Raw genomic sequence first — 24,996 nt, 5'->3', positions numbered from 1 at the left:
GTGATCACTCTGCTTACTTGCGGCAGAGTGTTTATGATGTTCTCTCCCGCTGGGGGGCACGCCCGCCTCCGCTGCCCCCGCCGGCAGGAAGCACCTGTTCCCGAGCCTGGGCTGAAGAGCAGGCCCCTCTGAGCTCTTTAGATCTTCTCAGAATGAGGCTTTGGGTAGCCGAGAGCTCTCATCAGGCTGAGTTCGGCTGCTCAGGGTAATTTGGCTTTGCTTCCTCCTAAGGCCCAAGATGGAAAATGAGCCCACAGCACAGAGTCCCTTCGCCTCCGCCCTGGGCAGGGGTCTTCCCATAAATCCCCCCCAAACTCATCCTTCTGAAGTGGGGTCACCCGTGCACTGGCCTCCCTGGTGCTCAAGGGGAAGGACACGGGCCACCAGTACACAGGTTCCAATCAAAGATTTTTAAGCTGGAAACACCTTTAGTTTTTCAGCTTCTGGGATTTTTCAATTCCTTATTTGTGACTCTTCTAAAACTGTCTTTAAAAACAGTTCTGTGGCTGAGACAGACATGTTTGGTCAGGCAACTGAGTTCACGCTCATGTTCAAAGTAGTTCACCTGGTGACAGCCTGAGCCAGAGAACTGAGTCTGTGAACTTTCAGGCTGGGTTGTTTACTCACCTTGTAAAAGTTTTTAGCCTAGATAAAAACAATCTTATTGCCAAAGAATATTATGTACACATTTTGATAATTAACATTTGACTTTTGTCAAACACTGTCCCTAAAGTATTCTGTGTCCATTCTGAAAATATTGATTGAGCATCTAGTACGTGCCAAACCCTGTGCCTGAACCAGGGAAGACTTCTAGACAGAAGAAGCAGTGTGTGCAAAGGCCCTGAGGTGGAAAGGAGAGCAAGAACAGAGTGGAGGAAAGAGCACAGCAGGATCAGGCTGGGATGGAGCAGGGACCCAACCACACAGGGCCTTAAGGCTACCAGAGGTCAAAGGGAGCAGCCAGTGAATCATGGAATGACATCATCAGGTCTGAATCTTCTTCGATTTTTTGCCTCACAGCCAGCATCTCCCCAGGACTTGGGGGGCAGCCTAAGGGGTGCAAGTGCCGAGTACCACCAGTCACAGGCCTCAGTTCGATTGAGAGAAAGTGGCAGCTAAGAACGCAGACTCGAGATGTCACAGTTGGGTGTAACTGCTGGCTGTGTGACCCAGGGCACATGTCCCAACCTCTCTGGACCCTCAGTTTCTGTGTATATAAAACGAGTGGTTGTGTTGCTACCGCCCATGGCTGGTGAGAGGGTGAAGCACGTCCAGGGTGTTCAGTGCAGGGCCTGGCGCCAGCCAAGCAGGCCACAGGGCACGCTGACCGTAACCAGGGCGGGTTCATTTCTGACCGGCTCATCCATGACTGTCCCATCGCTGGAAGGAGCGCCGGGGCCGCGCCAGGGCTGCCCTCGTGGTGGAACTCATCCTGACAGCCTCTCGTGTCCCCTGACAGCTGGCTGAAACCAGACATGGGGAAGAAGGCCAAGCACAAGACTCAGATAAAGAAGAAAACCTTGAACCCTGAGTTTAACGAGGTGAGGAGCCAGCTCCTGCTGGGGCCTGTAGGTCACATCCATGCAGCTTGCTGTCCTAGGTCAGCTTGGGTTAGCCACAGGACTGGGAATGAGTTCCTCGTCACTGGAGGGAATCGAGTCTTAGGCAGAGGCCCACAGATCGGGAATGGCACAGGGAGGACGCCGTGTGGAGAGGCTGAAGCAAACCCCCTCCCCTGTCTTCACCACCACGCAGGGCCTAGAACCCTGAGGTCTGAAGGCAGGGGAGCTCTCTGCTACCCCAGCTGGCGCTGCCCTCTCCCCACATCCACACAGGGCATCCAGTCCTATGAAAGCCACAGTCTGGGTTCCCATCAAATGTGCTCCTTCCTTTTTGTTCTCCTACTGCCACCTGGTTTAGACCCCAGAATTTTATGCCTGGTCTATTGCAGTAGACCTTGGAATTTCATGCCTGGACTATTGCAGTAGACCTTGGAATTTCATGCCTGGACTATTGCAGTAGACCTTGGAATCTTCATGCCTGGACTCTTACAGTAGACCTTGGAATTTCACGCCTGGACTATTGCAGTAGACTCCCCACTCATTTCTCTGTGCTTACCACCACCTTCAAATAAGTGTGAACTTTTTAAAACACAGATACAAGTGTGCCCTACCCTTGCTGAACACACTCCACAGTGGTTCTCCAGTTTCTCAGCTGGACAATCTGCCCATCTCAAGTCACCTCCAGGCCCTCTGTCTCATGGGCCCTCCTCAAGTGGCACGAGATTCCATGCAGGTCCTTCTGCACCTGGGCTTCCCTCTCCTGGCCTCCGCGCCCTCCTCTCCTCCCCTACACACTCCTGTGCACCCCTCAGGACGTGGAGTCAGCGCCGGCTCCTGCAGATAGCTTCCCCAAGTCCAGGCCCTGCGCATCCCTCGGGCCCATCTGTCCCTCTGGGCTTCAGTCATCTGCTGACAAGCCTGGCGGGCACGGGGTCCGGGGGTGCCTGTTCCATTAAGAAGGGCGGAATGGCGAGGAGGGGAAGGAGTTCTGGGTGCCCGTCTGACCTGCCCAAGCGGTTTTCACCTCAGACCTGAAATCCAGACCGAAGGGGGCGGCCAGGTGCCCAAGGTCCAGCTCTGAGACCGGCGGCCCGGCCCCACGCCAGCCACTGGCCCTGCCCACGCAGTGCCGCACCCCCGGGATGGGATGTGCGCTGGGGACCAGCCAAGACGGGGTTCGCTCTATGTGCAGTAGGACGGGGCTCCGCGGGGTGCGTGGACCTGCGGAGGGGACCGTGAGAGTGGAGCTCAGGGACTTGGGCCCTCTGGGCAGATTCCCTGATATCCGAGTCACATGCCCTGCGCTGCCCTCTCCTGGGATCCCACAAGCCACAGAGCAGGAACCCAAGTGGCCGGCGAGCCCACCAGCCAGAGCAAATCCACAGACCCACATCCACTGCGAGCTCCTAACCCACGCTCGGCCCAGATGCTTTAAAGCCGTGGTCCTGGGTGTGGGGGCCGTGGGGAAATGGACCTCCAGCCGGGGAGAGGGCGCCTGGGCCGGCCTCTGAGGGCAGCCCTTCAAAGCAGCCCAAAACCGCGAGACACTTCCGCTGCCACCGATTTGGAGGTGACGAAGTGTCTGAAGAGCGTGTGGCCGGGTTCCTGTTTTACACCCACGGCAGCGGGCGTCAGAGTGACCACCGTGTCCAAATGACACCAGGAATTCACTACTGGAAATTAATGCAAATAATCATCATTAATGATCGTGAAAAATCAGAAACCCCCTACAATGAGGGACTCGGGTGTGGTCCAGCCAAAGAGCCTGAGAGGCGGTCACTAAAGGGTGGCGTGGGCCGACCCCAAGGGTCCCCTCTCGCCCAACAGGAGCTCAGTCTTCTCACTTGAACAAATCCCACTCTTTTATACTAAAAAAGAAGAAGAAGAAGAAGAAAAGAAAAAGAAACGAAAAAAGAATTAAGAAATGGTGGTGTAGAAAAAATATTTTAAAATATTTGCAAACATGCTAAGCTGGATTTTACCATAGGTCATAAAGTGCAAAAAGGAACATATGATACTGTATACTCGATTTTACTTCATTTTTTTAAATGTGCGAGAACGCAGGCGCGCTGGGCAGTGACATAGGTCGTTCTTGAACGGCGGGATTGCTGGGGATTGTTTTTCTCCTTTACATCTTCACAATGAACATGCAGAGCGGTATCATTAGCAGCGTTATTTTTTTCTAAGGGGATTATTTAGAAGCAGGTACTTGGGCCACCGCGACTGCCTTTAATTCCTAAGCAACAGGGAGGAAAAACAAAGCGAAACAAAAAAAACCCTTCCGGAGCCGCCAGTAGGGACAGCTGAGTCCCAGCCTCAGGAAACTGCCTTCCAGGAAACTGAGCGGGAGGAGGAAACCCAGCGGCTCCCATTTCAGAGAGTTCACTAGAAAGAGGGCGGCAGGGCTTTGTGGGAGGAGAGTTCGGGGATCCAGTGGGAGGAACCTCTGCCCCAGGAGGCCCAGCCCCAGGGCTGCCCAGGAAGCCGGGCGCTGAGCTGCAGGTTCCAGCTGGGGCTCGGGGCTCTCACGCCTTCCTCTGCTGCACACAGGAGTTCTTCTACGACATCAAACACAGTGACCTGGCGAAGAAGTCGCTGGACATCTCCGTCTGGGACTACGACATCGGCAAGTCCAACGACTACATCGGTGAGTACTCCCGACCCCCTCGCCGGCCTCCCGGAAGAGGGAGACTCAGCCAGGGCTGCAGAGGGCCCAGCTCACCCCTGGTCTCTCCACAGTTCTGGGACCCCTGATCCTGATGGGGGTCACCTTTATAGGAAAGGGCCCCAGGGGGCTTGGCCACGGGCGGGCAATTCTCCTGCAGTGGGTCCATCAACCCAAAGCAGAAAGGGTGCCCGGGAGGCCCTGCAGCCTGCTGGCCAGTCCAGGAGGAAGGTGCTCATTTTCCAAAACACAAGGAAGAAAAGTAATTAAAGACAGGGTGGGAGGGACCTCAGGCAGGGCACAGGGGCAAAGGGCCCTGAGCAGAGCAGGGAGTGGACTCCTGGGCAAGAGGACTAGCCGCCAGCATTTGGAATAGATGGCGCGGCCCAGGAGTGGAAGGAGCTGATTTTCCATGAGCGGGCGGACGATTTGTAGAAAGTCTTCAAAAACGAAGTAGCACAATGCAGCAGGAGCTGGCGGCAGTGGGGAGCTACTGCAGGCTCTTGAGGCCCAGAGGGCCAGGGGCGTAGAGATGGTGATGGCAGCGACATGTCTCCACAACCCTCTACGGGGGATGGATCCGGTGGCCAGGGGGGGTGCGGGCTCGGCTCCGCTGAGTGGCAGTTTTCCCCCCAACTTCACATTCGGGTCCAGAAGGGGCTTCTGACCACCTGCCCGTCTCGTCCCTCCCTGTCCCCAGGAGGGCTGCCAGCTGGGGATCTCAGCCAAGGGAGAGCGCCTGAAACACTGGTACGAGTGTCTGAAAAACAAGGACAAGAAGATCGAGCGCTGGCACCAGCTCCAGAATGAGAACCACGTGTCCAGCGACTAGGACGCGCCCGTCCCCTCTCCGTGTCCCGCCCACTCCCGGGTCCCCCGCCACCCACTGCACCCGGTTCTCTCCTCTGTGCCTACCTCCCGCTCCCCCTGCCCTCCCCATGCCTTCCAGGGCCCCCGCACCTTGGGCACCGCTGCCAAAGACCTCCGCCCCCGCCCCAGTGCTGGGTTGCGGGCTCTGAATGCAGCCCCTCTCTGGTACCTAGGATGAACCGGCAGGGCTGAGGCTGGGAGATTTTTACAAAGAGGTGGTCAGTTTAGTAACCACCCCGCGTGGGCAGATCACAGAGGTTCACCGCCATCTGGAACGGTCTGTGGACCCTCCTGACCTCCTGTCCGTCCCGCAGTCCCGTCTGCGCGCCATCAGCTGTGAACAGAGGCTCGGGCTGTGAGGACAGCAGGGGCGGAAGTAGAGCGGGCAGCCCCCCACTGCCTGTCACGCCCGCGATGGCCAGGAGCGCCCGCCCCACCCTCCGGGCGTCCAGCCCGCAGGGAGCCCTGGGTCTGCTTCAGTCCGCGGCCTCCTCCCGCCCCAGGCTCCGCCCCCTCCCCGCCCCCTCTCCTGGTCCCCCAGAGGTAATTGAGCAAAAAACTAAACCGCGCATCTTAACACAGCCCGGCCCCGCCCCCGCCAGCCCTGAGGAGCTGGGCGACCCCTCGGTTCCGCGCGGCCACGCCCTTCAGGTCCCCACCCCTCCCGCTGGCTTGCCCGGATGTCCTCAGCCTTGTCCCTGCTGCTGGCCCGGCCCAGGGGCACCGCAGCCTCCCTCCACTGTGCAGATGCCCGGCCTCCCCGAAGGGGCACGGGGGACACTTGGGAGACCAGAGCTCCAGGTCCGAGGGGACCTCGCCACCCTGCCTTCTCCTTCCTCTGTCGAATGAGCAAACGACCCCCCACACGCTGGCCGCTGGCTGGACTCTCCCCGGAGCCCCCAAGAGCCTTCCATCTCTCTTCTGTCTCTTGGACGCTCTTTTTCAAGTTTCCTGGGGGAATCAAATAGCATCGTAAACATAACACCTTTTTTTTTTTTTTTTTTTTTTTTTTGCGGTGCTGGGGATCGAACCCAGGGCCTTGTGCTTGCGAGGCACTTTAAAGAAGGTTGGCCTGGTGGCACACGCCTATAATCCCAGCCGCTCTGGAGGCCGAGGCAGGAGGCGAGACCCTGCCTCAAAATTTAAAAAAGTAAAAAGGGCTGGGATGTGGCTCAGGGGTAAAGCACCTCTGGGTTCAAGCCCCAGTACAAAGAGATCAAGCTAAAAAAGAGGGGCAGGCCCCGAGGCCCAAGCCTTTGGGCCCCTCGAGAATCAAGGCAAACAGATTTGAGGTTGGGATCAGGGGATCTTTAGTGCCCCATGGGAAAAGTTTGGTTTTTTTTTTCCCAATTTCAATTAAGTCTTTCTCCATAAAAATCATCACGAATCATCTGGACACCCAGCACCCCAGAGCAGCCACAAGGCGACCCTCAGACCCACACCTTTCAACCTCCCGGTCCAGGCCTCTGCCCAGCTCCTGCACAGCTCGCTGGAGGACTCACTTCTGGCCTTTGAGTCACCACTTTCTAAATGTGGAGCCCTGCGCCTTCCCCTGGGTGGCCACAGCTTCCGGGCAGCCTCTTGACCTTGACCTTGACCTTCGGGGTAGGCCCCTGCGGCCCCTGCTCCGCCCGCCTCCCTTTCACAGTCCGCCCAGGAGAGAGCATGCTGGCCAAGCCTGACCCTGACGCTGGTGCTGGCGCTGGACTCCCGGTGCTGGCAAGCTCCCGGTGGCCCCGGTCTGGGCGCCCCTGTCCGGGACCGCTGTCACCACCCCGCCTGGAACACACGCCCGCCCGCCTTCCGGTGCATGCACAACCGCCCACGCCTTTCTGTGTGATGCTGTAGCCAAAAATAAAGTAGGAACATCCCGGAGATGGTGGCTCCTTGTCGTCTGTGGCTCCTGTGTGGTTCCGCCGTCCCCGGGCCGGGCTGTGGTCAGTGTGGAAGGCGCACGTCCAGGCACCGCGGCGGGGCAGACTGTCCACTCGGGTGCACCCTCGGTGGGCTTCATCTGGGCTCCAGGTCTTGCTGACCCCCACTCTTTCAGGGGTCTCACCCCTTCCCTCCCACCAGGAAAGCAGGTCACTTCCCAGAAAGAGGTGCCCATTCCCTGCCCCGGAAAAATCTCCCCAGCCAAGTTCAAGATCACTCCCTTTCCGTATGGGGGGGGGAGGGGGTCGTCCAGGCTGGAGGCAGGTTAGAATCACCTGGGGGGGTTATTTTCAAACCGCCCTTCCCCTGCCACTCCAGAGCCTGCTAAACCCTGAAGACGAGGTGTAGCATTCTATTTTCGGGTTCAGGGCTGTGACTCCCACCTGTGAAACTCCCATCCCCCTAATGATTTTGAAAAGGGCAGCCCTCGAAGTTGATCCGTCTCTCCTGCAGTTCAGAGAGCTGCCACCAGGTGAAGCAAGGTGCCTGCTGGTGGGGCCACCAGAGACCCTTCCCTTGCTGGTGGCAGACATCACTAATCGATCCAACTGCTTTCCTCTGACTCCTGCTCAACACAGCATCCCAGGCAGCCACTGCCCGTCGGTCATGGGGGGTAGTTGTAAAGAAACCTCATTTCCATCCTGAAAACGGCTGACCTCCTTTCCCAGCATGGGGACATGCCCAACAGGCTCAGGTGAATACACAGGAGGGAAGTTTCCTGGCTCTCTACGAGAGGCGGCAAGCTATGGTAGGAAGCATCTCGAACACACCAGCCCTTTCATCCACTCGGGCCAGCACTCAAGTCCTGCCAGTCGCTGTCTAGCTGTGCAACTGTGGCCGGGTCACTTTACCTCTCTGAGTCTTGGTTTTCTCATCTAGGAAATGAGGACTTGAATAAAAAACTTCAGAGAGTTACTGAGAGACGCCAGTGGAGTCATCCGGGAAGAGTCCCCGGAGCAGAACCTGCCGCTGGTGCCACAGGACGTCTGGGCAGGAGCCAGAGGCCAGGCCAGGTTGCTGCTGGACGTCCAGGTCCCCTGCAAGGGTTCAAAGGTGCAGCCGGGGGAGGGGCCACTGGGCTGGTGGATCCTGGGGGGAGCAGTGCAGACCCCACCTCGGCTGGGCAATGGCCAAGCAGGTTGACCGGGCGTCCTGAGCCTTCCTGGGCGGCCCCTCAGCCCACCAAGGTCAGATGGTGACGAGGAGCCCGTGGAAACCGCAAGGGTGCAGTGTGCTTGGGTTGGTCCACACTTGCCGTGTGACCTCCAGCAAGTCACTTCCCTCTTTTGTCCTATACGTGGTTGGGACCTCAGAGCGTGATCACGGGGACCCGCTTGCGCCTCATTTCCCAATCATGCAACCGAGACCGGAACTGTCCCGCCCAGAGGGCCACCCGGCCACAGCTCTGACCGCACCTTTCTCAAATGACACCAGAAAGAGTCATCTGTGATCTCCTGTTTCTGTTTCTTTAAAGGAAAAGGTCACAGGGCCACCTGCAAAGGACAGGGCATCGCCCCGGGCGTCACTGAATTTTTCTAATTATTTCCTCCTTCACCCCCAACTTTCCGACCTCGCGCTCAGCGTGCCCTGTGCGGTGGCGAGGGAGACGCGCTTTTAGGGCACCTTCCTAACACTCCCTGTTGGTGTTCTAGGGACAGCGTTCTTGGAAACCCGTGTTGGATCTCTCTCTATGTAATTGCTGAAAACTCTGCATTTTAGTAACAGCTTCGATTGCCGCAAAGGCTTCTGGGAGCAGATGGAAGGTTTGATAAAGGCACTCTGTAAGGGGCAAGCGGGTGGGCTCTGCACTCGGAGACCCGAGCCCTCCGTGGTGACATGCAGCCGAAGCATGAGCAGTTGTTCAGCTGGGTACGAAAGGTGGTTAGGAGCACAGCAGCTGGCGTGCACAGAACGCCCCAGCCAACAGCCATACATTCTTGGGTGACCTGGGACTCGGTGGCAGAGCGCTTGCCCAGCGCGTGTGAGGCACTGGGTTCCATCCTCAGCACCACAAGAAAATAACTAAATAAAACACAGGCATCGTGTCCATCCACGACTAAAATAATAATAATAATAATAATAATAATAATAATACACACTCTTCCTAAGCTCACGTGGAACACTTACCAAGGCAGACCCCGCAGACCAGGTTCCGGGCCAGAAACAAACCTTAACGAATCTGAAAGAAAAACTATCGGACAACGAACCCCTTTTTACCACGATGGAATGAAAGGAGAACCCAATCAAAGAAAGAGAGCCAAGGAACTCCAAAATAAAACTCCAACATTCCACGTTGGAGTTTCTATATCACACGAGCGGGGGGCGCGCGAGAAGCCTCAAGAGAGGTTTAAAAATACTTTGAATAAAATGAAAATGATAAAAACCTACCAGAGCACGTGCAAGTGGTGCTTAGAGAGAAATCTCAACTCGGCATTGAACGCAGGCCTTGGATGAGAAGAAAAACTGAATGGGCTCCGCAGGGCGGGGGTTTAGGGCAGGAGGACCGTCCTGTGCGATGGCAAAACCCAGGAGGCCTGACTGTGCACGTTTGGCCAGACTCAGAACTGCCCACACCCGCGGCGAGTCTGATCCTGAGGAATGAGGTCCCCGGATCTGAGTCCCCTGCCTGTACGAATAGGTAACGCGGAGACCTACTGTGACGTACGACCGTAATGCACCAAGAAGGCGTTTTTCAAGTTGATTTTTCTTAATTTCACGATGACAGTGCAGAGGGAAAAAAACTAAAGAGTGAAGCATTTGACTCTTTTTGAGGGACTCAGGCCAGGAGGATCACCAGTTCAAAGCCAGCCTGGGCAACTTAGCAAGACCCTGCCTCAAAATAAAAAGGGCTGGGGATGTGGTCTAGGGGCGGAGCACTCCTGGGTTCAATTGCCAGTAGAGAGAGAGAGAGAGAGAGAGAGAGAGAGAGAGAGAGGGAGAGAGGGAGAGAGAGAGAATATAGCATGATACCATTTAAAAAGCAAGCAAGAAAGAGCTGCATGTGTGTATGTGTGTCTGTGTAACAGAAAAACATCTGAAAAGCTCCCCCCATTGTTGGCAGTGGCCGTGGGTTGGGGGTTTTAGGGTCCCGGGCGATCTTCTCCCCGCCTGGCTTTTGTCTTTTTTTGCTTTTGCAAACACGGCCCTAAGGAAAAAATCATGGAGAGCTGCCAAAGAAATGTTCAACAACAATCCCGCCAAAAAAGACCAGGAAGGACACCCTGCTTCTGTTTTAAGAAGTGGTTTCTCTTGGCCGGGAGTTTAAAAGCGACATTTCAGAATTTGAAGACCCACAGGCTGCTGGTCGGGGGACACGGGGACTTGTAGATGTGGAGGAGGAGCCGGGGCACCTCTGGGCTGGAACTTCCTGGGTGTGAATTTGCTAAACAGAAACGCAGAGCTCCTCCCTTCCAGGGAAAGGAAACCAACAGCCCGGAGCCACAGGCAGAAGGGATAAAGGCTGAGCTGACCTCCCGGAGGCCGATCTGCCTCCACCCGCCCTGCGCCCGCCACGCCATGGAGCTCAGAAGCACGTCTGCCTCACACCTGGACAAGTTCATCGAAGACCACCTCCTGCCGGACACGCAGTTCCGCAGGGAAGTCAGGAGAGCCATCGATCTCATCTGCAGCTTCTTAAAGGAAAGGTGTTTCCGAGTCTCTTCCCACTCTGTGCGGGTGTCGAAGGTGGTCAAGGTGAGCCCCGCCCTGCCTGTCCAGGGGAGGGGTGGCTGCAGGGGTAAGAATTCCAAGAGAGGGAGAGAGGCGAGAGGGAGAGAGAGAGAACATAGCATGATACCATTTAAAAAGCAAGCAAGAAAGAGCTGCATGTGTGTATGTGTGTCTGTGGAACAGAAAAACATCTGAAAAGCTCCCCCCATTGTTGGCAGTGGCCGTGGATTGGGGGTTTTAGGGTCCCGGGCGATCTTCTCCCCGCCTGGCTTTTGTCTTTTTTTGCTCTTGCAAACACGGTCCTAAGGAAAAAATCATGGAGAGCTGCCAAAGAAATGTTCAACAACAATCCCGCCAAAAAAGACCTCTGGGCTGGAACTTCCTGGGCGTGAATTTGCTAAACAGAAACGCAGAGCTCCTCCCTTCCAGGGAAAGGAAACCAACAGCCCGGAGCCACAGGCAGAGGGATAAAGGCTGAGCTGAGAAACCAGGGAGCCCGGGGTGTGCACTGAGCCAGGAGGACTGAGGGTTTTGAGGCTGGTCCTTTCTGATTTTTCCACATCACAGATCACACCACAGCCCGTTAAAATCAACTCTGGAGTGGGGTCCTGCATCTGTATTGTTAGGAAGTATCCTGGGTGAAGTTCATGAGCCTCTGTCCCAGGTTATGTCCATTTCAGAGATGGGGAAACCAAGGCCCGGCTCTGATAAACAATTTGCTGATGAGTGGCCAGGCTGGGGATCCATCATTTCTACCGTCTCAGGAGCTGTGAGACCTTGAGCAAGTTGCTTAACTTCTCTGTGCCCCAATTTCCTCATCTCATAGGACCATACCGATTAGGGAAAATAATGTGTGCAAAGCAGCGTGAGCCAGTTGGGGGTGTTGTTGTGGTCTGGATGCGAGGTGTCCCTCCAAACTCCTGTGTTAATGCAGGAGAGGTCAGAGGTGAAGTGGGCGGGTTGTGAGAGTCGTGCCCTAATCTGTCCATCCTGGATGAATGGGCGACTTGGGTGTTAATTGTAAGTAGGTGGGGCACTGGGGACATGCCCTGGAGGGGTTCACCTTCCCCAAGCCCCTTTCTCCCTCTGCCCCACCCCTCTGCCATGAGGTCCTGCCTCTGCTTGGGCCCAGAACAATGGAGTCAGCCCACTAAGGACTAAACCTCTGAAACAATGAGCCAAAATACACTTCCCTTTTCTAATCTGTTTCCGACAGGCATCTTGGTCCCAGTGATGCAAAGCTGATTAATACAGGTGTATAACAATAAAAGATAATAAAGGACAAGGGAGCAAAGAACAGACACTGCAATAAAGCACCCAGGGCTTGGCTGGCATCTTTGCCGCCTTCCAGTTGGGTGATGGTGCTGATATATAATCTCACCAAGCATATTTCCCCATTTGTAAAAGGAAAAAAAATAGTATCAAATTCATAGAGTCATTGTGAGCATTGTAGAAGTGAAGATCCGTAATGCCCTCTGAACCACCGCTAGTGCTCGATTGTTAGTGATTGTGCTTAGCTCTTTATTTAGGGAGGCTCTTCTCACTAAGTGTCACTCTTGTTGTGTTTTTTAGGGTGGCTCCTCAGGCAAAGGCACTACCCTCAAAGGCCGATCTGATGCTGACCTGGTGGTCTTCCTCGTAAATCTCACCAGTTTCCAGGATCAGTTACGCCGCCGGGGAGAGTTCATCACAGAAATTAGGAGACAACTGGAGGCGTTTCAAAGAGAGAGGTTTGACGTGACGTTTCACATCCAGACTTCACAGTGGCCCAACCCCCGAGTGCTCAGCTTCGTGCTAAGTTCCCGGCAGCTCAAGGAGGAGGTGGAGTTTGATGTGCTGCCGGCTTTCGATGTCCTGGGTGGGTGAGCGCTCCCAGCCCCCAGGGCCTCAGTCTCCCTCCTCCATCTTCTTTGCCTCTCTTTCTGAGCTGCAGTCTCAGGGTGTTGCTCTGAGGCTGCAGGCTGTGGGGAGGTTTGGGAACTTCCCCTGGGACAGGTGAACAAATAAGACCACAACCCATGGCAGAAGGGAGGTTTTACTAGCAAACGGGCACAACTGGGGGACAGGTGTTTCTTCAAGGTCATCTGAAAAGCTTACAGGTTCTGTGTGTGGCAAAGTGTGTGGGTTGCATCTTGAACTCGGGGCACTTAACCACTGAGGGTCTCACGAGGTTGCTGAGAGCCTCACTAGGTGGCTGAGGCTGGCCTCAAATTTGCAATCCTCCTGCCTCAGCCTCCTGAGTCACTGAGATAACAGGCATGTGCCACCGTGCCCTGCTAAGAATTAAATGATAATTAAGCTCTTACATCAAGCACCGTAGGTGTTCATGGAACATTTATTTTAGATGTTGGAGGGCAGCACAGCAGCCCGAACTGCCACTGTGGTCACACAGGGGACTGCCAGGGATTCCTCTTGGCCTGGGGCAGATGTGGGCAGGTCTCCAGCAAGCGGGGACAGGATGGGACCAGGTCTGCGTGAGAAGGCTGGCAGTCGGCTGGAGGAGGGAGGCACCCACCAACCACGCAAGCACGAATCACCCACAAGCACCTACTGTGCGCCATGGCCATGAATGGGCCGGAGACTCTGTCCTGCAACCTGGCAACAAACACACGAACCAGATGGGTGGTTCATTTTGCAAGAGGGACACGTCCAGAGAAGTAGCGCCCCAGGCGGTCCTCTGCTGGTGGCGGTCACTGTGTGCCCTACACGGACCCACCGGCTCGCCTACCCCACACACTGTGCGCGCGTCTCCACCCCTTTGTCTGGGTCACCGGGCCGGCCGATTGCTTCTAGAGCCAGGCTGAGCCACAGCACGTGAGGTCAGGACAGCGGGAGAGGAGGAAGGCAGGCAGTCAGGGGGTGCGGTCCACGCGGGCCATGGGGTGTGGCCATGTTCCCACTCGATCCTGGAAAGGAGAGCAGGAGTGAGCGCAGCGTCCAGGAGAGCAGAACGTCCAGCCCGGCCAGTGCATCAAGCAGTGACATCAGCACTTACTGCTGTCAAGTATTGTGACTGGCAGCCGGTAGGTGTATTGCCAATGGCACGGTCATAGACCCTTGGGTGACATTCTGTACGAGGGCTTCGCGGTGGCTATGACATCACTAGGTGACAGAAATTTTTCGGCTCCATTGTAATCCTACGGGGCCACCGTCATATATACGGGCTGTTGCTGCTCCAAAGAGGTGGGACTACCTCTGGAACGAGGCTTGCTGTAAGGAAAACCACTCTCCTTCCCACCGAACCCCACAGCGAGCCCCAAAGAACCTGAGAGAAGGACCGACACCTTGAACTCATGGATGTCACTCTACAGGTCAGATCACCAGAGACTACAGACCCGACCCCCAGATCTACGCCCGGCTCATCCGGGAGTGCAGCTCCCTGGACGCGGAGGGCGAGTTCTCCACCTGCTTCACAGAGCTCCAGCGAGCCTTCCTGAAGCAGCGTCCCACCAAGCTCAAGAGCCTCATCCGCCTGGTCAAGCACTGGTACCAGCTGGTATGGCCATCTTGCCCGGCCACTGTGGTCTGGACAAGGAGGAGGAAAGAGAGGCAGAGAAAGAAGGGAGTTAAAAACAGAGGAGGAGGCGCTGGGGCTGTAGCTCAGTGGCAGGTGTGAGGCACTGGGTCCCATCCTCAGCACCGCATATAAAGAAATAAAATAATTATCTAGAAAACAAGGAGGAGAAGGGGGAGGGGCAGGTGAAGGGAAATAAAGGGAAGGGAAGAGGGGAGAGAGAAGAAAGAGAGGTGGAGGGGAGATGGAGGGAAGAAGGTCTTTCCAGGCTTATTTCTGGATGCTTTCTCCTAATCTACCTTCTGATTCATTGATTTTCTCTCTAGCTGTGTCTAATTTGGAGTTGTTAGTTGTCATTTTTGTCCTAAATTTGTTTCTTTTTTTTTTTCAAATCTGCCATGGTGCTTTTTATAGCTTCTAATTCCCTAATATTTCAAGCTTTTATTCCTTTGAACATGATATCCCTACTTATTTTAAAGTCTCTGGGTTCAATCCTTCAATATTTAAGGCTGTGCATATTTATGACCATGTCTCTTGTTTCTCCGTGGTCATCACTTTTGGTGTCTTATTTGCTTGCGTGCCTGGTTACCTACATGCTGGCCAATGTACTTGTGAAATCCAAAACGAGGCTCCGAGAATCTAAACAATCTGCCAGAGTCCGATGATGGATTCAAATCCTCAGCAGTAAGAATTCAGAGCTCAGATTCGAATCAGGGCTCAGTGCCCTTTTGCTATAAAGAGTCAGATAGTTAATATTTTAGACTTTGCTGATGACATGATCTCTGTCACAAACACTCAACTCTGTCCTTGGAGCATGAAAGCAGATTTGGCTATGTATGGACGAATAGGCGTGGCTATGTGCCAATAAAACTTTATTTACAAAAACAAATGGCAGGTAGGATTTAGCCCATGACTTAACACAAAAGCTGGATCCACCATATTTGACTGTGCTCTTCTTCTCAGTGTAAGGAGAAGCTTGGAAAGCCACTGCCACCCCAGTATGCCCTGGAGCTGCTCACAGTCTATGCGTGGGAGCGTGGGAGTGGAGAATTTGAGTTCAGCACGGCCCAGGGATTTCAGACCGTCTTGAACTTGGTCATAAACTACCAGCAGCTTTGCATCTACTGGACAGCATATTACACCTTTGAAGACCCCGTTATTGGAGCCTACCTGAACAAGCAGCTCAAGAAGCCCAGGTACCTGTCTCCACGTGGCTTAGCTCTCCCCGCGGCAGTGAGGAGGGATCCACATTGACCGAGCATCTCCTAGGGCCAGTCACTGTGCTGGGCACTCGGCTAGGCTGCCTGTTGTTTGGACAGTGACCCTCAGTCCTGTTATGCAGGTCCTCTGCTCCCCTTTTCAACAGACCGATTAATTGAGGTTCGGAGTCTGTCCAGAACCCAAACGAAAATGGTAAAACTTGAACCAAAAGTGAACAAAGAAAAACTGGAATCAAAACTGAAATAACAATGGCGGCAGCAATCATGGTAACCACTGCCGGGAGTGGAGAGGTTGCTGAGGCTCACTAGTCCCAACACCGGAGCCACGCTCCTCACGTGCTGCTGACCTGGACAAACCCTCTGTTAGGTCGCAGCTGCGGGCTGAGCGCTCCAGGCGTCTGAGTTCATCTTCTCCCCAAGGCACAGATGAGGAAACTGAGGCAGGGAGAGGTGGAGTGAGGTGGGCACGGCAGGCCCCGAGGGCATAGGCGGGGTTTGAACCCGGGCCTGTGGGCCAGGGTCCCCTTCCTCGTGCCTCTGCCTGGGGAGGGGCCGTGCCCCGCTGGGTCCCTCCTTCTGCCCGAGTTCCAGCTTGTCCCTGGCTGCTGTCAGCCCTGGCAGGAGCACCTGGGCTCTCTGGACGGCACCCCGGCTCCTCACCATCCATTTCCAAATGTTTCTTCTCAGGCCTGTGATTCTGGACCCGGCTGACCCTACAGGAAACGTGGGAGGTGGCAGTGCAGAAGGCTGGTGGCGGCTGGCACAGGAGGCCAGGGCCTGGCTGAAGTCGCCTTGCTTTAGGAAATGGGATGGCTCCCCAGTGGGCTCTTGGGACGTGCCGGTGAGACCTTCCGCTTCCTGCCCGTGGCCCGTCCCCACCCTTCCACAGAGCTTCAAGATTCTCCATGTGGCTGGGCGACCTGGGTGGCTCTGTGAATACGGGTGACCTTTAGCAAGAGGTCAAGACCGGTGTCAAGACATGACCTCCTGTTAAAGGGCCCCCATGCTCAAGGAGTTGCTGACTGAGCGCCAGCTCTGGCTTATTTTGGCCCCAACCCCAGAGTTCCTGGGATTGCCACCACCCTCACTAGAGTTCATTCCTCCCGAGCAGCGATAAACATACTAGCGCCACCTACCCAGTGTCGGTTTGCGGCTCAGGCTCCATCCCCAGCCCTTTAGTACAGGTGATCTCATTAAACCTTCACGGTGATTCCGTGAGCTACACTTACTGTCGCCCCAACTTACAGATGAGAAGAAGAGACTCAGAGAGGTGAGGTCACTTGCTCGAGGACACTCAGTTAAGGAGAGGCGGGGCTGGGATTAAAACTCTGTGGTTGCCAGGTGCGGTGGCACACGCCTGTCATCCCAGCGGCTCAGGAGGCTGAGGCAGGAGGATCGCAAGCTCAAAGTCAGCCTCGGCAACTTAGTGAGGCCCTGAGCAACTTAGCAAGACCTGGTCTCTAAATAAAAAATAAAAAAAGGGCTGGGGATGTGGCTCAGTGGTTAAAGCACCCTTGGGTTCAATCCTCAGTACCAAACACACACACACACACACACACACACACACACACACACACCCTGTGGACTCCAGAGCTGGTGCTCAGGTCATTGGGCTAAACGGCCTTCTTATCATCTGGCATATGGGAGGCTCAGCCTCGGGGCGACTTGGGCTGAAACGCAGTGCTCAGTAGGGGCAGAGGGACCTGAACTTGAATTTCTCCACTGGCAGGTAGGGGGACCTTCAGACGCTAGGGGACTGGTGATGTCGCAGGGGGTTCCCCAGGGAGAGACGTGGGGACAGTTTAGCGTGCAGGGTTCCGCGTGAGCACCACCAGGACCAACACCTTCCCGGCTTCTGGGACTTGCCAGTTCTTCCTTGAAGGGGGTCCAGGTGGCCAGTCACAATGTTCACCGTCACTGACCCCCAGTTCCAAGGCAGGAAGGCGGGCTCCCTGATGTGACCGCGTGTGTCCCCGTTGCAGCCCGCAGCGGACAGCAGGAGACCCCGGCCGCTTCAGCCGTAGCCCTACCTCAGCACCTCTGGAGACGCCGATTTCCCTCCGAGCCCGTACACATGCCAGCCAGGGTCCACTCTCCGGGATGACCAGGGCTGGACGTACACTCTCCTGTGACCCCCGTGCGGCTGAGGGGAGGCAGCTCCAGGGTCGCCCATTTCCAGGTGCAGCTCTGGACCCGCAGAAGGCGAGGCCCCGCCCCCGCCGGGATCAGAATCCAGGCCTGTGGCCCCACCGCCCGCGCCCTGCAGGCTGGCGGTCGCCGGCTGCGCCCCTCGGCCCTCCTCAGCCCCTGCCGGCTTCCTCTGAGATGCCGGGGGAGCTTTGGACAAGAGAGTGGAACTCAGCCTTGACTTCCACCTGGGTGCCCTGGTGGGAATGTTGTGTTCGATTATCAATAACAATAAATGAAAATACCAGCAAACGTCTTGTGTGTTCAGTAACTTGAAGACCCAGAGCCAAGAAGCACAGATGCCCGTGCGTGACTGTATGGATCATCAGTTCAACCAGAAAAATCTTATTTTTGCACGCTTACTGGGCCAGACACAGGTCGAGGCTGGGGGAAACAGCCACAAAGCAGACGAAAATCCCTGTTCCCCTGGAGTTGACACCTTGATGCTCCATGGTTTCAGATCCTTCCCGTTTTCCTATTATAAATAATCCTGAGACGAGTGTGCTTGGTTCATCCCGGAGCACGGCTCGGGAGAATTTCTAGAACTTTCCTATCTAACACAGGAGCCGCTGGCCACATGTGGCTGCTGAGCACTGAAATTGCAGCCAGGTTTTAAGACCTTGCACAAAGAAAGAAAGAAAAGGAATGTCGAGTTCTTGACAATGGTTTTAGAAATGGGTGGTGTGTTGAAGCGACCCTTTTTAGATACAGTGAGTTAAACCCAAAGGAACTTCATCTTTTGTACTTTTTTAAGGCAGTTACTGGAAAACGTAAAAATGACAGGCGTGCGTGGCTTGCGCTGTGCCTGCGGAGGACGGCCCTGCCCTGGCGCTGAGTCCCTGGGCTCAGTGGTAGACTCCGCCCACGCACGCCGCCATGTCATCACGCTGTCCTTGGCACCAAGAAGTGGCTTTTCATTTATAAGACTCCAGAACATAAAGCTTCCATAACCACAGCTGCTCCAGGCTCACATGCAAACACAGAGGAACCAGAGCCCCTATTGCCTGGGTCCCTGGTCACCAGAGTGGCTGACCACAGTTCTCCTCTCCGCAGGTGCCAGCACGGAATGCCCCGGAAGCCCTGTTGGGTGCTTGTCATTTTTCTTCATGTGATAAACACAGGACCCTGAGGATCTGAGGGCCAGCAGCCTAACCCTTCTGCCTCTGAGCTTGAGTCTCTTAACACTGCTGCACGGCCCCTGCGGGTCCCACGCTGAATTCCCATGGTTCCCTTCTCTGGAGACCCCGGGAACCAGAAGCACGGATGCTGGAGGGAAGTCCCAGCTCAACCAGAGCCGCTCAGCCACTCTGCCTTCTGGATCTATCCGTGCTCCACGGTAGGAGGAGGCCAGTCTCCTGACTTCCGTGCTGGTCTCTTCTGGAAACACCCTGCAGTTACGCCCAGAGAGGTGTGTCCAGAAACAACGCCCACTGCTCCTGGCCACACGTGGACTTGACCACCACGTACTCCTTGGGGCCTGGGGGGTGGGCTAGGATGGCCAGGGGTCTTTTATCTTAGGATGGTCCCCACGGTCTTTGAAGTGGCCGCAGGCCCTCTTTTCCAGTGTACCCTGTGCTGACTGAGTGGCTTTGGGTCCATTAGCAGAAAGGGCTCATGGGGTCCTGTCGCCAGGGGACCCTGCATCCTCTTCAGTCAATGGGTTCAAAACAGGCTCAGGTCCAACGGCCAGGTCAGGGGCTGTGACCTTGCATTGGATGGTGACCGTGGTTCTTCTAATGGCCCATATTGGAGGGTCTCCTTCCGGGTGCTGGAGCCCCAAGGACACCACGTGGCAGTGACCTCATCCACAACTCTCCGGGGCCAGGATTCCTGCAGGCCCCTGCCTCACCACCCAGAGTACCCATGGCACCTGCCTCCGCCATGGTCCCGGGGTCCTATCGTCCCCTCCACCATCACCAAGCCAAGTCCTTCCCAGAAGGACACCATGGAGACCCTTACAGACACAGTGTCCCTCCCTGCAGCACATTCCTCTGGGTCCCCAGGGGAGTTTCTGGACTCACCCAGCAATACGTCCAGCCCTGGGCGCCCCTCCCGAGCTGCCCGGCCTCCTCTGCCATCTGCCGGGGCAGCTCCAGAATCTCCAGCTTTTCCACAACTTCCTATGATTCTCGGAGCCGTCCCCACGTTCAGGCCACACGGGTGTCATGACGTCCTGCATCTTGGGAAAGTCCCCCTCAGCCCGTCCCCCTCTGCAGTCACCCCGGGCGCACCCCTGGCTCCGCCGAGCCCTGTCACCGGGTCCTGCAGCGGAGGCAGCTCTGTCCGTTTCCCACGGCCATGACACCACTCTGGGTTCTGAGCTTGGGCCGGAGTTCCGCTTTCTCCACCTCCTTCCAACGCGGTTACCTTTCCCAAAACGGTCATCCTCAGTCGCCTTGCGATTTCCATTTGCATTTCCCCATGATTAGTGACATTCAGCAGTTGTCTTCTGAGAAATGTCTACTCAAGCCCCGAGGCCATTTTGAACCGCCGTGTTCGTTTTGGCTGTTGGTATTGATGTGTGGGATTTCCGACGCCTTTTGGAGATTAGCTCTTCGTCGGATCTGTGGTTTACAGATATTTTCTTCTTCTCTAGGTCGCTTTCCGCTCTGCCGACGGTTTCCTTTGCCGTGCGAAAGGCTGTTAGCATGATTGGCTCCCAGGGGTCCGCTGATTTTTGACCAGGTGGCCAACGGGGGCTCTTCAGGGAACGGTGCTGGGAAAACTGGGTTTCCACAGGCAAAAGACTGGAATTGACCCCTTATCTCACACCGAACACCAAAGTCACCTCAAAATGGAATAAAGACTCGGACACACTGGCCCGAAAGTAAAACTCCCAGAAGAAAATCAGGGGGACGCTTTGTGACGTTGGTCTTGGCGATGACTTCATGGCTATGACACCCAGAGCCCAGGCCCCTTCCGCACGTCCTGTTACATGGCACGAGGTAGCCATCCCCGGCAGCGTGTGGGGGTGACGTTCTCTCTGCAGGACCACCTTGGACATGCCCCCAGAGCCCACCCACCTGCCAGCCAGGGGACTCTGTCCTCTTCCGCTGGGGCTGACCCGGCCTCACTTCACTACTGTGCCTGGCCATTCCTCACGTCCTCAGAACACTCCACTCTCTGTTTCTCAAGTCATGACTCCTCCCGGCTGTTCTGTTTCGATGTTCACATTATAGCCAACTTGTGCCCTTCTGCCCCAAACACGAGGAAGCACACACACTAGCTTAGGGAGGATGCCATTATATAATATTGAGAATTCTAACGCTCCATGAACTCGCTCTGTCTTTCTATCTGTTTTAGTCTAACGACCGTAAGGAAGCTTTCTCTTTTTCCCTACAGATTATCTTTCGTGTCTTTGTGATACTTATCCCCAGGTATTTGTTTCGCTGCGACTGTGCTTAGTATGTTTTCTCTCATTTCATTTGGGGATAGTGGTTCCTGGAAGACTTAAAGGTTTTCAATATTTGGTCGCAGCATTCTAAGTCATCTTTACAACTTTCTGAATTTTCTGAAGTTTTTTTTTTTTTTTTTCCTGGCACTGATCTGGTATGATTTGTATAATCACAAGAAATAATTTTTTTCTTTCAAAAATGTGTTTTCGAGATGCCTTTGGCTCAGCTAAGCTCAGATAATCTGTGCAAATCCAGGAGTTCCCGTGTCAGCTCCCAGCACTGTGACAAAATACCCGAGATAATCAGAGAGAGAAAACGTGCAAGCTCAGCTCACAGTTTGGGGGGTTCCAGTTCATCGTTGATTGGCTGTTGCTTTGGACTGAAGCCCATGAAGGTATAAAATGGCTCTCCTCGTGGTCAGGGAGCAGAAGAGACGAGGAAGAGCCTGGGATCCCAGTGTTGCCTTCGAGGCCATTCCCCCAGGGAACCAAGAACCACCAGACCCCACAACTCCACCACCTCCCACAGCACCGTCCTGGGAACCGAGCTTCTAACACACGGGCCTTTGAGGGACATTCACGAGTCAATCTGTAGGACTCAGTTTACAGGAAGCTCTGGGGCACTGGCTTTCACAGAGAGCACGTGTGCGTGAGGCTGGCCAACACTGTGGGAGGCGAAGCAAGATGCCCGAGCGGGACGTGTCTGCGTCTCCAGGAGAAGGGCCCAGCCTGCGTCCAGGGCCCCACAAACCAACAGGCGAGAGTTAATGTTCAGCCCGTAGAGAGGAGGGCAGAGCTCACTCAGGACGCGCTGAGAGCGCCTGGCAGGGAAACCGCCACCCGCGCCCTCTGCCTGTGTCCAGCTCCCAGCTCAGCCGGGCCAGGTTTGAGGTGCTGCAGCCTTCGCCCCTGGGCGGCCCTGCCAGAGGCCCCTTCTCCTCCCACAATCCCCGCCCCGCAGCCGGCAGGCCGCCCAGGCTCCGCCCAGGCTCCGCCCAGCACCTAACTCTTCCTCTGGACTGTCGTCCTGGACCGGTCCCTTGACCCCTCAGGGAGACAGGGGTGTCCTCTGTCATGCAGGAGCAAGGACAGCCCTGAGCATCTGCAGAGGATTTAAAGAGCAACTGCGGAATGACTCTGGGTCAGCTCCCCACGCACAGCTTATCCTTAAAGATGGAGCTTACAATCACCACCGTTCAGAAACTTTATCAAGGTCCTGCTCTGGGCCATGTCCTGGGGGCCGGGCGGGGGAGGCAAAGGTGACCGGGAGAGTGGTCAGGGCCAATGCCTCACAGCTGAAGCCGTGAGCACTATCTATTAGAGCTCCACTTCACTCTTTATTAGATATCTAATAGATATCTAATAAATATGATTATCTGATAAATTGCCTCATCATTTATTAGGTGTCTAATAAATGCAATAACAGGAGCCTGTGGGAGGATCGGTGGGGCAGCCAGCCCAGCTCCAGAGGCCCCAGGAGAGGTCAAGGGCAGAAGAGTGTAGAGTGTCAGTGAACTGAATCAGGAAGAACATGCACCACGGAGGGCACAGCCGTGCAAAGGCCCTGGGGTGGCAACATGCATGGAGCATTTGAAAACCAAAAGAGACTCAGCAAGCCGTGGGAGGTGAGGGGAAGGGTCAGCAGTCAGTTAGAGGCTGGCAGGAGGTTGCAGGGCTTCCTAGGACTACTGAAGCAAAGTGACCACGTGGGACCTTTAAACAACAGAAATCTGGTCTCACAGCTGGAAACCCAAGGTCAGGGTGTGGGCAGGTTGGCTGGAGGAGTCTGTTCCAGCCTCCGACTTCTGGAGGCAGCGGCTCTGTGGCTGGTAGGTGTATCCCCTGGATCGCTGCCTCCAGAGTCACGTGATTTCTCCCTTGGTGCGGGTGTCTCTGTCTAGGTTTCCTTCTTTGAGGGACACCAGTGGTTTTGGATTAGGACCCACCCTAATGACCTTATTTTAACTTGGTTACTTCTGTAAAAACCCCATTTCCAACTAAAGTCATCTTTTGAGGTCCTCGGGGTAAGAACTGAGAGACACCTCCCAGGAAGCCCTTCTGGCACAGCGCCCTCTGCTGGCCATCACAGGCCACTGCAGCTCCCCGGGGCCCCTGCTCCAGCTACAGTGACCCAGTACCCCAGCTTCAAGGAAGGACAGGTCCCCTTTGGCTCCTGACAAGCTGCACTGCCACATCGGTTTGATCTTGGGAGCCTGATGTGACTTCTTACAGAGTAAATCTGGAAAAAAAAAAAAAAAAAAAGAAAGAAACAGGGCACCTTGTAACTGAGACACAGCCAGGTCCCCCTGCCAGCCACAGGCTGAGCTGCTGACCCGGGCTCCTTATTTCTGCAGTCTCGACTCGGGTCTCTGGCCTGCCCTGACCATCCGCACCACACACCACAAAGAACGAGCAGGACCGGCCGCTGCCTGCAGTGAGACCCGGGTCGAGCTGCCAGGAACCACCTGCTGATAGTCCTGGGTAGACCACAGCCCAGAGCACCACGGTGACCTTCAGGGCTTCCATTTATGCTTAACCACTACCCTGGTGCTTGCCAGGGACCTTACATTCGTGGTTTCACCCCATGTAACAGCCTGGGGAGGCAGCAGAGCAAGGAGTTCAGCAGCAAGGAATCCAGAACCAGACTGCCTGGGTTCAAACCCTTCTCTGCCAAGTATCAGCTGTGTGACACTGGGTGGATTACTAGACCTCTCTGTTCCTCCATTTCTTATCTCTCAAATGAAGGTGACCATACTGCCTATCTCATGGAGTTTCTTTCCTTTTTGTTTCTTTTCTTCCTTCCTTCCTGTGCTGGGGACTGAACCCAGGGCCTTGCTATTGCTAGGCAAGCAGCAGTTCTACCACTGAGCTACATCCCAGCCCCACATAGCATTTTTGGTACTGAGGATTGAACCCAGGAGCACTTAACCACTGACTCACATCCCCCTTTTTACTTTAAGACAGGGTCTCCATTCGTTGCTAGAGGGCCTTACTAAATTACTGAGGCTGGTTTTGAACTTGTGATCCTCCTGCCTCAGCCTCCCGAGCTGTTGGGATTATAGGTGTGTGCCACCACACCCAGTCCACAGAGGGTTTCTATGAGGATTAAATATCAAGTATTTAGGACAATGCCTGCCATCTAGTAATAGGATATAATCCCATTTTTATGGATGAGGAAACAGACTCAGAAGAGACCAGTAATTTGCACAAGGTTGTACAGACAGGGACCAGCTCAAACCCAAGTCCATCTGACTCCACATCCCTTCCTTTTTAAAATCTGAAACACTTGCCTTGCATTATTCTTTTTTATTATTTAATTTTATTTATTGTTTTTATCACATATTTATTTATTTTTGTGTGTGGTACTGGGATTTGAACTCAGGGACGCTTAACCCCTGAGCTATAACGCCACCCTTCTTATTTTGAGACAGGGTCTCTCCAAGTTATTCAGGTTGACCTCCAACATGCCATCCTCCTGCCTCAGCCTCCAGAGTCGCTGAGCTAAAAGGCCTGAGCCACCGTGTGGGCATATTACCTCCACCTGACAGATAACAAAACCCAGGCCCAGAGAAGCTAAGTGTCTCACAGGGGGCTGCACAGCAAAGCAGAGTAGCAAGAACGAGGATCTCCTGACTGCCAGGGTGGAGTTGCGTCCTTGGGCATTTGTCACGGATCTCCGGCCTGCAGACCGGTTTCCCGGCTTGAGGACCAGCACACATTCCTCTGTCCAGTGTCGGGTGCGCGGACCCGGCGCGGCCTCTGCAATTGGCAAGCAGGTGAGGAAGCGCCGCAGGGTCCCGGGGATCCCGGTTCCCGTGGTGCCCGGGTTGCCCAGCAAGGCAGCAACCACGTCCAGCAAGAAGCTCAACAAGGAGCAGGGAGCCCGGGCGCTGCAGGAGGAAACGAAAGTGAGACCAGGGAGAGGAGGGTGCAGGGGACCAGGAGGAGGACGCAGAGGAGGAGGATGGAGAGGAGGGCAG

The 24,996-nt window shown here is 55.1% G+C and overlaps 2 protein-coding genes across 9 annotated transcripts in view; both read left to right on the top strand.

The window, feature by feature from the left end:
* The window catches only part of Rph3a (rabphilin 3A), a 226,224-nt gene extending 220,131 nt beyond the window's left edge, over window positions 1–6,093 (top strand). For 7 of the 8 annotated variants that reach the window (XR_007109927.1, XR_007109924.1, XR_007109928.1 and 4 more), the window contains 3 exons: window positions 1,460–1,541; window positions 4,113–4,209; window positions 4,928–6,093. Coding sequence is in view for 1 of the 8 variants with exons in the window: in XM_047562442.1 (XP_047418398.1) it covers window positions 192–198; window positions 1,460–1,541; window positions 4,113–4,209; window positions 4,928–5,037 (296 nt within the window). In the remaining 7 variants the exon portion in view is untranslated. Of the gene's footprint in view, window positions 1–191; window positions 199–1,459; window positions 1,542–4,112; window positions 4,210–4,927 lie in introns of all 8 variants that reach the window. The other variant, XM_047562442.1, reaches the window with a different exon arrangement.
* Window positions 6,094–10,296: 4,203 nt separating this feature from the next.
* LOC124991784 (2'-5'-oligoadenylate synthase 1-like) lies at window positions 10,297–17,865 on the top strand. The gene is made up of 6 exons (XM_047562569.1): window positions 10,297–10,725; window positions 12,274–12,559; window positions 14,013–14,197; window positions 15,179–15,411; window positions 16,123–16,276; window positions 17,418–17,865. The coding sequence occupies exons 1-6, from the start codon at window positions 10,360–10,362 to the stop codon at window positions 17,457–17,459; spliced, it is 1,266 nt and encodes a 421-aa protein (XP_047418525.1). The 5' UTR covers window positions 10,297–10,359; the 3' UTR covers window positions 17,460–17,865.
* The last annotated feature ends 7,131 nt before the right edge of the window (window positions 17,866–24,996 follow it).

The sequence above is a fragment of the Sciurus carolinensis genome, chromosome 8 (assembly GCF_902686445.1).
Source record: "Sciurus carolinensis chromosome 8, mSciCar1.2, whole genome shotgun sequence".
NCBI lineage: Eukaryota > Metazoa > Chordata > Mammalia > Rodentia > Sciuridae > Sciurus > Sciurus carolinensis.
Note: the sequence above shows the minus strand (reverse complement) of the source record. Positions and strands in the feature narration are given on the sequence as shown.

Bases quoted from the DNA above. Each gene is read 5' to 3' on its own strand.
- LOC124991784 (XM_047562569.1), top strand. From the start codon at position 10,360: ATGTGGAGGAGGAGCCGGGGCACCTCTGGGCTGGAACTTCCTGGGTGT. The intron at 15,412-16,122 runs GTACCTGTCTCC...GTTTCTTCTCAG, and splicing joins AAGCAGCTCAAGAAGCCCAG to GCCTGTGATTCTGGACCCGG. The intron at 16,277-17,417 runs GTGAGACCTTCC...TCCCCGTTGCAG, and splicing joins TGGGCTCTTGGGACGTGCCG to CCCGCAGCGGACAGCAGGAG.